Source organism: Budorcas taxicolor, chromosome 2, assembly GCF_023091745.1.
Source record: "Budorcas taxicolor isolate Tak-1 chromosome 2, Takin1.1, whole genome shotgun sequence".
In the NCBI taxonomy this organism is placed as follows: Eukaryota; Metazoa; Chordata; class Mammalia; order Artiodactyla; family Bovidae; genus Budorcas; species Budorcas taxicolor.
The window spans coordinates 82,633,817-82,648,570 of record NC_068911.1 but is presented as its reverse complement, the minus strand read 5'-3'; the positions used below and the strand labels follow the sequence as shown (position 1 = coordinate 82,648,570).

The 14,754-nt window shown below is 38.8% G+C and overlaps 1 protein-coding gene across 1 annotated transcript in view; it reads left to right on the top strand.

Annotated features, from left to right (window-relative positions):
• Window positions 1–3,852: 3,852 nt before the first annotated feature.
• The window catches only part of UPP2 (uridine phosphorylase 2), a 39,136-nt gene continuing 28,234 nt past the window's right edge, over window positions 3,853–14,754 (top strand). The window contains exons 1-2 of the mRNA XM_052664322.1: window positions 3,853–3,914; window positions 8,399–8,516. Of these exons, the coding sequence (XP_052520282.1) occupies window positions 3,853–3,914; window positions 8,399–8,516 (180 nt within the window). The remainder of the gene's footprint in view (window positions 3,915–8,398; window positions 8,517–14,754) is intronic.

Here is a 14,754-nt window from a genome sequence, read left to right as displayed (position 1 = left end):
GAACGTGCTGTAACTTTAAACTGTGTTTCATTAAACTTACATTGTGTGATGAATTAAGAATTGGTTTATTAACCCTGCAATATCTGGTTACTAGCACAATTTGACTATTGTTTATTAAAAGTTAAGATGCCAGTTCACTAAATGTCAACGTTTAAAGTACACTGCAATTAGTGTAAGTTTGTGTTGGCTTTTATTTTTTTTAAAGCCAGAATCTCAAAAAGAAAAAGCCACTAAAGGCCCTGTCTGAGATATTCTGTTGCCAATAGTAAAACCACACAGCGCTACTGATGGTTCTCTCAATGTGATGCTTTTTCTATCACCTCTATGCATTTCACACACTGTTCCCTGGGCCAGGAGCACAGACTTCTCATATTTAGCCCACTTCCACCCTCAGCAATATTTTTTGGGATTACATCTTTCTTCAAGACTCAACCCACGTACCACATCCTCCCAGAAGCTCCCACTTCTTCCATCTTGGGTTCAAGGCCTCTCTTTTCACAGCACTCGTCATACTTACCGCTCATCTCTCTTCTCTGCTAGAGTATAAATTCCTTTAGGAAAGATACTGTCCATTTCGCCCCTTTTGTGTTCTTAGAATTTGACACAGTGTCTGGCACTAGACAGATGCCCAGCCCTTACAGCAAAGTTCTCGGAATTCCAAATTTCTAGTTCTATCCCTCCCCAGCATGATCGGAGCACAGTTTTGGAGGGTGGGTAGGTGGCACTAAGCGGCAAAGAGTCTGCCTGACAATGTAGGAGACAAAAGAGACGTGGGTTCCATCTCTGAGTCAGGAAGATCCCCGGGGGAGGGAATCGCAGCCCACACCAGTATTCTTGCCTGGAGAATCCCATGGACAGCGGAGCCTGGCGGGCTACAGTCCATAGGGTCGCAAAGAGTCAGACACGACTGAAGTGACTTAGCAAGAATGCATAGTTCTAAGTCTACACGAGTAAATAGCACAGATTCAGCAGAAAGTATGTCAACTGGGGAGAGACACGAATGCTACCCAGTTATACAGCTGGGCTCTGACTTCTTTTCTCCAACATTAGAGGTTTGGGGGCAAGATTAAGGCAGAGAGAAAATTTTTGTTAGACTGAGGATAGGAGGCTGCTGTTATTGTGCAGGAAGACAGTTGGAAGTGAAATGCTTTGTCCCAGGCCAGGCACTGTGGAGGACGGACTTGGTGGGGCTGTTGCAGCTCCTGCTAATCTCAAAGCTGTGCTGAGTCATGGGCTCTTCCTGGCATGCAGCCTCTGCTCACAAAACACCCAGTGATGGTGTGAGTCTGCATTGTGCGTGCTTTCTAAAAACAAAAACTTTTCCTGCTCTTGTTTAGATGACTGGCCTTTTGCAATACAGGCAGTTTTAAAAAATTATTGAGGACCAATCTGTCATAAGAAAGGGCTTGAGTCTTAAGAATATTGAAAACCAGGGAAATTAAGACAACTCAGAAGACATGAATTAGTACTCCACTTTCATAGACTGTACAAGACTGTTCTGCATTCCACCCAGAGGATGAGCACTTGTGTACTGTCCTGGAGAGCTGTTACATGGGGTCCATAAATCTTTGCTGGCATTACCTGGCACAGGCAGTGATGAAATCATTAGCTGACAGGCATAGAAAACAAACTTACGGTTGCCACAAAGGAAAGGATAAATTAAGGAAGGGATAAATTAGGAGTTTTGGATTAGCAGATACAAAGTACCATATATAAAACAGATAAACAACAAAATCCTAATGTATAGCACAGAAAAATATTTTCAATATTTTAGAATAATCTGTAAATCAAAAGAATATGAGAAAGAATATATACATGTGTGTTTGTGTATAACAATCACTTTACTGTACACCAAGAACTAACACAACATTGTAATCAACTATAATTTTGAAAAAAAGATCATTGGCTGACAGAAATTGCACTGGAAATCAACATGTCAACTGGCCTAATTAATTCACTGGAGTAATTAATTATATAGCATTTTTCTAATTAGTGAATGTTTTCACCTGTCAGAACCAGAGGTAAATGCCACACTGGAATTGGCAGCAGTGGGTGGGGGGTGCGGGGTTCCTCCTCATGATACTCAACAGTAAATTGAGAGGAGCACAGCATACTAAACATAAGTGGGAAGGTCCCAGCAGTGGGAAGTGGGCGTGCTGAGTCTCAACACTGTCAGTGGGCACTGGGAAAGAGCAGCAAGTAGACCACTTTGAGGTAGGTCATGAGGTCAGAGACATATGTGTTATTATAAACTACAAACACAAACTACTGTACCAAATTACAAGCAACACACATGTGCAGGCTTATTTTGCTTCAAAGTTTTCTTTACCTTCAGTTTCCTTGGGGGTTTTTGGATACCCAAAGTGGCAAATGCATGTTTGGTGGTGGCAATGACAGGATTTAGGCTGCTACACTGGTTCCCTATTTATGGCCTTTCCTTTTCAATCAGTAAACTTTGCTAGCTGACTAAGATGGACCAAAGGAAGCCAGTATGGAATTTGAGGAGATTTCCCACAGTGATTGTCACCAGGAAGAGGAGTATCTTCTAACATGCAGACCCCAGTTAAGACATGGGCATTTGATCCCTAACAAGGACATGTTGTATAGCACATGGAACTCTACTCAATACTCTGTAATGACTTGTGTGGGACAATAATCTAAATAAAAGTGGATATATGTATAACTGATTCACTCTGCTGTACACCTGAACCCAACACAACATTATAAATCAACTATCCTCCAAAAAAAAAAAAAAAGATATGGGCATTTGATTCTCCGCTGTTATGCACATTCTTACAGAGAAATCCACGCACATTATGGAGTGCCTTGATCTGGTGCTGTTTGGGTATTTATGGACATTTGAAGCTCCAGTTTGCTTGAAAGTTATGAGATTAATATTCTTGATGCTCTCACCAGCATAGAACCTCAACTGATTTTCACTGGAGCTGAGCCAAAGTGAAACAGGATGGTGAAGTTCCTCTAATGTCTTTTAGATTTTTCTATCTGTAGAAGTATAAAGTGATAAACAACAGCAAACATGGTGAATTCATGGATTTCTTGACAGAAATACCCTGTTTTCTGAAAATATTAGTCTGTATTTTGTTATTCTACCTTGGTTGATTTCTGACAGCTGCTTCATTGGATTTCACAGGCAGCCTTGGGTTTAGCTAAATAAAGAGTACCTGGAAACAGGTTTTGTTTAATTATCAGACCTTCTGTGTGAATTTGAACGGGCAAAGTTCAAATGAAGGGGTGTTCTGAGGTCCTAAGTTTGTGTGTTTTTCTCACTGTGATCACAAAGAATGAAAACAAGTTGATGAGAGGTAGGATGGGGTAAGAAAATGAATGTTTGGAAACTGAAAGTTCTCACGTGTACCGGATACATTTTGAGACAACCTGGTAGATTTGTTATGGAAATCAGTGGAGGACTTGAAACCATATACAGTTGTCTTAAAGAAAATAAGTCTGTGTGCTACCCCAGACCCATACTGGACCAAGGCCAAATGTAGGGAGAAGGTGCACTGGTCAACAGTTAACAAATCAACCAACCTATCCTATTAGAGAGATAGATGCCCCACCTTCAAAGGGGGCCTATCTCCTCGGGGAAATGTTGCCCTGAGACCTGGGGTATAGTATAAAAGGCTATGTCAGGGGGAATATTTTTGAATTGATAAGGGAGTTTAGAAAGCTAAGGGGAAATTTCCATTAGCAGTTTCAGTAGAAAACAAGTTTAAAGAGAGAGTGGCATTCTACCATCATTCTACTGTGATTTGATCTGTAATTGAGTAGCAAATTACAATATTTTTATTTTCTGTTATCAACTTAAGAGTGACTATCTTCATATTATAGAATATGGCTTCGATTTTACCTGCTTCCAACACATCCATGAGATCTGACAGGAATACATACGTTGGGTGAGTAATTTTGACTTTTTTCTATTCACTTTGACAAGATGGAGGTTCTTTGGACTTTATATTAAATGTTCAGAAGATGGATCTCTACAGTTATGTAAGTTTCTTAAGTTTAGAGATCACTTAGTTGGAACACAGTTCAGAATACAAAGCAAAAACAATGCCAATTTTCTTCTCAGTGGCATTTTCTTTCCTCAGTTCTTGGGAGAGTTTAGCTCATCTTTAAGAAAGTGGGGCAATATGTCAATTACATCTCAATTAAAGAAAAAAGAAAGTGGGGGCAAAACAAGTCACCAAAAAACATGGAAAAGCTGAACCAACCTGCCTGAATGAATAAATTCACAGTTCAGCCTGAAATTCAGTGTGCAGTTCAGTCTTTGATTCCAAGACTATGTGCTATATCTGAGATATAATTAAAGGGGCCTCCTGGTATCTAAGGCAGATTTAACTGTGTTGCAGCATATTACAAAGTGATTTCATATGCTTTGTGATGGACTTTACATAGAATTCACTTTTTAAATACATGTAGCTTATTCATCTCAGAGGTAGACATAAATCTGCAAATTTAGCTCCAATTCTTGTCCCAGGTTCACAGAACATAATAGAGCATTAATCTTCATGAAGCTTAAGGAATTTTGCAAGTTCCCTCTGATTTGCTGAGAGTTGTGTAAAATGTCTGCTTAAAGCCTCCATCAGGTCAGCATTTCAGAAAATGCTACACTTACACATCTCAAACAGAAGTAGCCTTCCACTGTGTTCATTTCCTCAGGGAAGCCAAGGAGAAAGAAAAGCAAAAAGTACAAAGATGGAGGTAATAGTAAAATGGAAAGACTTCTCAGCCAGCACTTTACTTTGGTTAACAATATTTAATACTGACAGTGCTGTGTAACTTGTCATAGTTTGCTAAAAGACTTTATTCCCAACCCCATCTCTGGCTTATGTTTTATCAAAAAAAAAAAAGCAAAACAAGATAGAGAAGACAGTAAATGCAAGTCTATTTAATAAAAATTATATATCTTGGAAAAACTGAAGCAATTGTCTGATTCATACTGGATTGAATTTGGTATGATACCCAAATTAATACTTTATCTGGTCATTGGTAAGCATGATCATCTTAGAAATGCTTCTCGATGAACCCAATGTAATAAAAATCTACAGACATCTCCCTGCCCTAATTTCTAGTCCAAGGGATCATTAGACAATGGAACAGACATCAAGGAAAAATAAAGAATGAATTAAGAGGAGTATTATTATTAACATGAAAGAATATAATGAATAGTTATGCCAGTTTGAGAAGTTCTTCTTGAAGATAGAAGAGGTGGAGTAGATCAGTGATTTTAAAAATACAAAGTCCCAGATCTCCTTGACCAACTAAATCAGATTTTCAAGGAGCTGGGTCCAGGTATCACTACTTTTTAAAGCACCGTGGGTGATTCTGATATGTAGTTAGATTTTGACTCTCTGGAGTAGATGAACTCTTTTAAAGAGTAATGATTCACTCATTCAATTGGGAATCCAAAGGAAAAATATCCAGATAGTGAAGCTGTTTTGGCAGAGTAAGACAGGAAGCATAATAGAAACTGGAAGAGAAAGTGGATGGTGGTGTTTCTCAAACTTTAATGTGCATGAGAATCACAAAACAGTTAGTTGAAATGTAGACTTCATTAGATCTAGGGTAGGGAGTAAGATTTTGCATTTCTAACAAGTTGTCCAGGTGAATGCTGCTGACCCTGCTGGTTCATTGACCACTTTGTCTAGCAAGGGACAGTGGGTCAATGTCCTCTTGCCCTTCATCAAGAGAAGAGAGATATCCTTTTGCTTTGAAGCTTATTCTGAAAGTGCACTAATGCCATGGAATATTTTATTTTTGAAATCTACTCTGATTCACTAAGAATCTGTTATCTTAAATGTCTTGGAAATTAATAGTATTTCTGTTCTACTTCCTGAACAGTTAAATTTAATTCAGCAAGTAGAATTTTTAAAGATTTAGGAATTAAAAAAAAAGATGTATATGTACAGCTGAGTCCCTACGCAGTTCACCTGAAACTAAAGCACCGTTAATCGGCTATGCATGTGTGCTCATTGTGTCCGACTCTTTGAGACCCCATGGACTGTAGCCCACCAGGCTCCTCTGTCCATGGAATTCTCCAGGCAAACATACTGGAGTGGATTCCCATTAATTAATTGGCTATACTCGAACAGAAAATAAAAAGCTTTAAAAAAAGATATATGAGAGAGCTTGCATGAGGGAATTCATATCTTTCTGGGGAGGCAAAAAATTTAACATGTGAAATGCTAAAATATATGCTTTAGGAGCACAGTGGGGAGGAATTCATACTGACCAGAGAGGAAGGATGCTTTGAAAAGCCTTCACAGAGGATATGGTATTTGAATTTGACCTTGATGAATGAGTAGGAGGGTTTCCTTTTCTCCACACTCTCTTTATTGTTTGTAAACTTATTGTTCGTAGACTTTTTAGATGGTGGCCATTCTAACTGGTGTGAGATGGTACCTCATTGTAGTTTTGATATGCATTTCTCTAATACCTAGTGAGGGCTTCCCTGATAGCTCAGTTGGTAAAGAATCCACCTGCAATGCAGGAGATCCCAGTTTGATTCCTGGGTCGGGAAGATCCCCTGGAGACGGGATGGGCTACCCATTCCAGTATTCTGACCTGGAGAATTCCATGGACTACAGTCCATGGGGTCGCAAGAGTCGGACACGACTGAGCGACTTTCACTTTCAGCGTCTTTTCATGTGCCTCTTGGTCATCTGTATGTCTTCTTTGGAGAAATGTCTATGTAGGTCTCTGCCTATTTTTGAATGAGTTTGTTGTTTTGATATTGAGCTGCATGAGATGTTTGTATATTTTGGAGATTAATCTTTTAATCAGTCATTTCACTTGCAAATATTTTCTCTTATTCTGAGGGCTATCTTTTCATCTTGTTAATGGTTTCCTTTGCTGTGCTGAAGATTTTAAGTTCAATTAGGTCCCATTTGTTTATTTTTAAAATTTTCATTACTCAAGGCCATTTTACTCCAATAAAAAATCTATATATATCTGAAACCATACTTTTTTAAAATATCAAGTAGGATTCCAGTAATTAAAAAATGGAAGGGTAGCAGAAGGCTGTTTCAGGAACAAAGGCCTAGAGCAAGGGTCCTTAACTTTGGCTTCACATCAGATCATCCCAGAAGATCTGAAACATAATCAGAGTTTAAATTAATTGGGACCTGGGCAACAGTGTTTCCTACAAAGCCCCTCGGTGATTTTAGTGTTCAATCAGGTTGAGGATCATCAGAGATCTAGAAAGATGTAAGGTTTTTGTTAGGGGATTTTGAGGTATTTGGAGGGAAATGGGAGGTCTATAGAACAGAGAAGTCCCAGATGGTTCTTGGTAAAGATGGCGGATCCACTGTGGTGTAGGGTACATAATTTTTTATTACTACTAATTAAAGCAGTATATAATTATTATTGAAATAACCAAAGTCTGTATAGATGATGTGCTTCATAAATAGGAATGTTTGAATTAAGGTGATTTCTATAGCAGCATTCAATTCACTGTCTTGACTTCCACGTCTTGTATTACTTTACCAAGAGAGGGATGAAAACCTGGTGGTTCAGCTTGCACTGCTGTGATGGAGGTCTAAGCTGGGGCAGTGGCCACTGGCGTGGAGAGGAGGTGATGTATTCAGCTTGGTTGATGGAATCCTCAATGGCAGTGCTACTCTGAGTGTGATCCTTGGGCCAGCAACATCACACCAATGAGCAGCTTGTTTAAAAGGCAAAATCTGACACACTCAACCTGCTGAATCAAAATTTCTAGAAAAGAAGTCATTAAGTGTTCAGTGATTCTTATGCTTGTTGACCTTTGAGAAACACTGGTCTATGGAGCTGAAAGACACTATTGGACTCACAGATTACATGTACACATACACTGAGATACAGACATACACAAAACCCCATGGAAAGTTGAGGAGACAAAGAAATATGCAGAGATGAAAAGACAGCAGTGATAATATTCCCTCAGCAGAGTGTATGGAAGGATTGCCATGGGAGCAAAGCCTGCCTGTGCAGAAATGACTGCCCTGCAATTTCTTGGTTATATAATCTTCCACAAGTTTCTCAGCTTCTGTAAGCTTTGGCTTCTTACAAATTGAATTATTAGTATTTTTTACCTAATAGAATGATTATAGGATTAAATGAAGTAATATATTTATTATATGCAGTTTTTATGACATTGTGGAATTTTCATGCCTAATGCTATGCCTGGCACACAGTAAATGCACAGCAAATCTTTGTCATTTTTATTCATTATACCATATTTCTTCCTTACAAATCAATTAATCCTAAACGACGGTTTGTGTCCAATATTTGGGCTTGTGGTTATCATAGATGTAGAATGATATTTCTCTTTTGTGTGGTATCTCTCCAGATTGCTTTACATCTTCTTTGTATTATTATTATTATTATTTTTTTTTTTCAGAAAAAGTTTTGTTCATGTTAAAAATCCTTACCTGGACTCTATGGATGAAGATGTTCTCTATCACTTGGATTTAGGAACAAAAACACACAACCTACCGGAAATGTTTGGAGATGTAAAGGTAAAGTATTTCTAACTTTAGGGAAAACAGTTTAATTTCCTCTGGTGATATTTCTCCTTATTTTCCTAACATAAACATTACTCTTTTGGCTAGAGAAATGTCAGAGGTCCGATAGGAACCAAAGTCATGCTCATTCTCTGAAACAATTCAGATGGTGTATGTCATAAATAATCATTTCCAACTCAACAAGACACAAAAGTTCCCGAACTAAATCTATCTGCAAACATTGTTATTTGACTTTTCTCTGGACCCTAGAGATAAATCTGACTTTACTGACAATCCTGCTGGGTGTTCAGAATTCGTTATGATTCAGTTCACTGTTTAACATCTTTATTTATAGATGAACCTCACTAATCTTCATTTTATCAAACTATGAAATAACTCAATGGAACTAACAATAGGATCTACCACTTCCCGAAAACAACCACTGTTCAATATTTCATATTATTAAGATTTTTGTTATTTCATAAAACAATATTATGAGGAAAAAATGTTTATGGAATTTTACTAGGAAAATTGTATGTCTATATTATTTATTTTATCTTAAATGTATATATTAATTATAAAAGTGGCTCATGTTCATTATTAAAATTGGAAAAATATATAAAAGAATAATGACTTCAAAAAACACACCTAAGAAAAACTCCTACTCCTAGACATAGATGCCATCAACTTATTTTCTTTTCTTTTAAAACTTTTTAATAAATAGATTTTGTAATAGTTAGAATTACATAACTTTACATCTTGTGTTTTTTCGTTTAACTTGATGTCATTAATATTTCCCCATATTACAATATTCTCTTTGAAACAGTTTTTATGGATGCCAAGTGCCTGTGCCATACATTATACAGTCTAAAATTGGCTTTCATGTTGAAGTATTTTCCATCATAAACAGCGCTCAAATGGATATTTTTGTACCTAAAATTTTTTCATATATGTCTATTTCTTTAAGATGATTTACAGAAGTGGTCAAAGGGAATAAACTTATTTTTAAATTAATTTTTATTGGAGTATAGTTGCTTTACAATGTTGTGTTAATTTTTGCTGTACAGAAAAGTGAATTATAAATCTATATGTATATATGAAAGTGAAAGTGAAGTCGCTCAGTCATGTCCAACTCTTTGTGACCCCATGGACTGTAGCCTACCAGGCTCCTCCCTCCATGGGATTCTCCAGGCAAGAGTACTGGAGTGGGGTGCCATTTCCATCTCCAGGGGATCTTCCCGACCCAGGGATCGAACCCAGGTCTCCCGCATTCCAGGCAGACGCTTTAACCTCTGAGCCACCAGGGAAGCCTATATGTATGTATATATGTATATATACATCCCCTCTTTTTTGGATTTCCTTCCCATTTAGGTCACCAGCTAGCACTGGGTAGAGTGCCCTGTGCTATATACTAGGCTCTCATTCATTATCTATTCCATATGCTGCTAAGGCGCTTCAGTCGTGTCTGGCTCTGTGAGACCCCATAGACGGCAGCCCGCCAGGCTACCCTGTCCCTGGGATTCTCCAGGCAAGAACACTGGAGTGGGTTGCCATTTCCTTCTCCAATGCATGAAAGTGAAAAGTGAAAGTGAAGTCGCTCAGTCACGTCCGACCGTCAGTGATCCCATGGACTGCAGCCCACCAGGCTCCTCTGTCCATGGGATTTTCCAGACAAGAGTACTAGACTGGGTTGCCATTGCCTTCTCCAATCTATTCCATATACGAACTTAAAAAAATTTTTTTTGTGCTCTAAAAGGCCTATATGGACACAGTCCCACTACTAGAGAACTGTGCAGTTTTCAGCTGAGTTTTATTCACTCCTCACTCCTTTAGCAGTTATACTTGGAGAAGGCAATGGCACCCCACTCCATTACTCTTGTCTGGAAAATCCCATGGACAGAGGAGCCTGGTGGGCTGCGGTCCATGCGGTCGCAAAGAGTCAGACACACTGAACGACTTCACTTTCACTTTTCACTTTCATGCCTTGGAGAAGGAAATGGCAACCCACTCCAGTGTTCTTGCCTGGAGAATCCCAGGGATGGCAGAGCCTGGTGGGCTGCCGTCTATGGGGTGGCACTGCAGTCACGACTGAAGTGACTTAGCAGCAGCAGCAGCAATTATAAGAACAAAAATTAAAATTTGCACATCCACTATCTCAAATATTCACATTCCCTCTTTTAAGTGGGTATAGCAGATATTCATTTTCTCCATAAAATAAGGAAATTGAGTTCAGACTGATCAAAGGTGGTTAACAAGTTATGCCATATAGTGGCAGCGCTAGGACTTGTCCAATTTCCAGGATTCTTGCCTACTGCACTAGGTGGACTCTTTGAGTCATCGTAACTGAGAATAGTCCATTAATTGGCCGGAGGCACTGGAGAAAGGGGAGCAAGAGGAGGAGGATGTTAGGTACATGAAGAAGGAGGAGAAGGAACGAAAGCAGGAAGAGGGAGGTGAAGAAATCAATCTATGATGCTCATTAACAGTAGGTGTTAAATTGCTTCCTCCCTCCCGTTGCTCCTGTGGCACAAGGTGTGAAGATACAGGCTGATCTGATGCGACCTGCCTGTTTCCTTACTCCCCTGCAATCAGTTACTCCTTGCCCTCTCATGGCATCCCTCAATCTTTTGCTTCATCTTTTCAATGTAACCTCTTTTCCTACTGCTGTTTCTGATATTTATGCTCCAAGAGAAATTGATCAAGGCTGTCTGTGATACTCATTAACCAGACTTTATCTGAATTCAGATGTTAGGTTTGAGGTTCATGCCTCACAATTTTTCCAGGACCCTTATATAAAGATAACTCTGATTAATTAAATGATCCATCATAATTAATAAACTAAGGTGCACATCTAATTAAAAAGACATGTTTTTGAGACAGAACATGATCTATTATTTACATATCTAGGTATCTCTCTCTCTTCTACCTGACTAGATTTTTATCAGCACTCATTCTTATACTTTGTCATAACCACTATCCAATCTTAAAAATTCACAACCCACCTGGTTCTAGACCACTTCAGTGATTCTCTTTTGGATAAAAAGACATGCTCTGGTTTAGAACACATTTCTACCAGAGAACAACTCTATTGATTGGGCCATTTGGATGGGTAGGAGGCAAACGTGTATGTGTGTGTGTGTGTAGATTGGTAAGAAAGTAATGTAGTTTCAAATAATCTGAACTGGCTGCTTAATCTATTCTTTAGAGGCAGCAGGTAAAGTCTGACATATTTATTAATGCTCTTCTCAGAAACTTGCCTCCTTCCAGTTACATTCTTATCTTCGATCGAGAACATGCTAGGTTCAGTTGCTTGACTCACTTAAATTCCAGAATAGCAATCCTAGGTAAGGAGAGAGGACATAACCCATCAGTACCTGAAAACTTATCCTTGTCTTCACAGAGATGATCATTATTAATACCACTATGTTCAAAGAAGAACTTTGAGTGTGTAAAATTTTAAAACTTAAAATTTTAAATCATTGAAATGATCTCTATTTTTTTCATTTTCTTACTTACTGTACTTAAAGGGCTTTGTTAGCTGCTACTTCAAAATATCAGCGGCATAATACAATGTAAGTTTGTTACTCACTCACAGTGAGTGCCAAGTGGGTGCCCCTGGGTTGGTGGGTGGCTTTCCTCCAACTGGTGATTAAGGATCCAGACTTTTCTCATCTTGTTGCTCTGTCATCTTCAAGGGGTGCCTTGCTAGGAGTGCCTGGGTGTCAACACCCATTCAGCAGACACGTGGAAGACGATCTATAGGATCATTACTGGGAGATTGCTGTGGGTGAGAACTGGAAGTGACACTCATCACTCTGTTCACATTCTAGCAGCTGGAACTCAGGTATATGGCCTCATCTAACTGAAGAGAAGGCCGGAAAGTTACATTTAGTAGTGTACCCAGAAAGAAGGGGAAATAGCTTTGGTGAACAGCTAATGTCTTCTGTCATACTGACTTGGCTTAATCAATCATCTGAAAAATATAGTGAGGGATCTTTAGAAGCTATCTACTCAAATTCAGCCTCCAAATATATCTTTTATAAAATCACTAACTGGTACACTCCATTCTCTCCCTAGAAATTTCAAGTAATATGGAAAAGCATTATACCACTATATAATGTGTATTTTAAGTCTTCTTACTCCTTTATTAACATGTGAAATACATATACTGAAACAGGACTAGATTAATGCAACATGGCAAAGCTAAGTCTTTCAAAACAGTAGGCATATTTGAAAGTGAGCTCATTCTGGCAGTCATTAGACCAAGTCCTTAACATAGTTTTGCAATGCTTCAGACTCCTTCCCAACACATTTGTGTCTCCTTTGATAAAACCAGGACAAATCATAATTGAAGGGAGCATAAATCACAGAAAGTGTTGCTTAAGGTTAATGTTGGTTGGTGGTCTTCAGTTGTATTTTACTTCTCATCAAAGCAACCAGACTGAAAATTGTGTCCAGAGGTGATATTTAGTAAGTCTGATTTAGAAATAACTCTTTAAGAACAAAAATGCTTTTGTCTATACTTATCATCTTCATGTCTCCAGAAACACTCAGAAATTCCCATTGATTACAGCAATATCTGCGTTCAAAGAAGAATTCAAACCGCAAGCTATTCCAACATCTGTTTTGGTTTTATGGTCAATCTGAATAGCTGTAATTTACATTTATGGTACCACACAATGAGGTTATTTTCAAACTACTGTATTTTGTAAAAAGGAAACAACAACAACAAAAATGACCTCCTTGTACTTAGATCTTGAGCCAAGTCTTAACTATCCATACTCACAAGGGGAAAATTTCATGAATAATCAATAATAATTCAAAAACTCACCTTAGACCATGGCTTTATTCTCTTCGCTACTCAGGCTTGACGGCTACCTTTCATTACAGTTCATACCAACTTTAAGCCCTAACCAAGAGCCTTGTAAGAAGGTGCAGAAAAGACAGCAATGAGGGTAGAAGAGAAGCAGAGGGCCTGGATAAAAGGGTAATCACATCCCATAATTGAGAATGAGGGTGGCATAGAAGTTATTGCTAAATGGAAACAATGCATCATGTAATGAGACCACCCATGATTCACAGTCAATCGTTTGTGAATTGGGCACCTAACGCTACAACCCCAGTTAGGTATTTCCTTAGGCAGATACTCTTTATCCCTGTGAGAGACCTCATCGACAATCTTTCTGAAGCTCTGCCCAACACTGCCTGCATCAGTCAGGCAGCACCAGCTGCCTTTTCCTTGCTGGATTTGAACCAGCTTCATTTGCAAAAATTATGCAAATACAGAAACACATAAACAAGCTAAAAGCAGGGCTAGGAAATTGCCCTCTAATACGAAAGATGGAAGTTACTATTTGTTGACCACTCAGAAGGTGCCTGTCTTTGTCCTCTATCACACTCAACAAAATCCTCAAAAGGGACTGTATTTTTTTTTCCTGTTTTGGTGATGAAGATCTGAGGCACATAGAGATTACATGTATAACACTGAACAAGCTTCTTAATCAGAGACAGAATTGGGGTACAACACCAGGCTTCTCTAACTTCAAAGGGCAGTCCTCTAACCACTGTGTTTCAGTATCTCTCTGACTTGGGGCTTCTTCAGACGCTGTGCACTTTACCACTCAGCTCAGATTCCAGAATGACTTTGTAGCTGGTACCTTTCTGTGGACTATGCTTCATTGGGTCTCTGATACCTGCTGCCATTCATCATCCCACTGCTGAGCACTGGTCCCCACAAAGCTGGCTGCTCATCCACACTTCACTTAGGTCATGCCCATCCTGTCTCTGGCATCCACCTCTCCCAGCCCTGGGGCTGATGTACCCCTAACAGGCTATTGCACAAGCAATTACCAGATGATTTTATTACTGTACTTTATTAGATTTGACACTCTTGACTGCAACACATATTGTAATTTCAAAGATGTTAAAACATGAATAAATAAGACAAAAATAAAACCAAATCATTGGAAGTGAAGAAATACCATACTGAGATTTTTAGTCTACAATGATAAGGCTTGTTCCATGAGGATTTCTTCTGAATGAGAAGTTGGAAAGCCTTGTGCTTTCTTTTAAGTTTCATGTTAACGTTGTGTATTTCACAATAAAAACATATGCTTGGGAGGGTGGAATCAGAAAACATATCTAAACTTGTCATTCTCCTATGGTTACTCTTATATTACTTACATTCCATGTCCTCGGTATTGCCATGTTAAGCCTGTAGCCCACTAATGCCCAACAACAGGTTGCCTATATA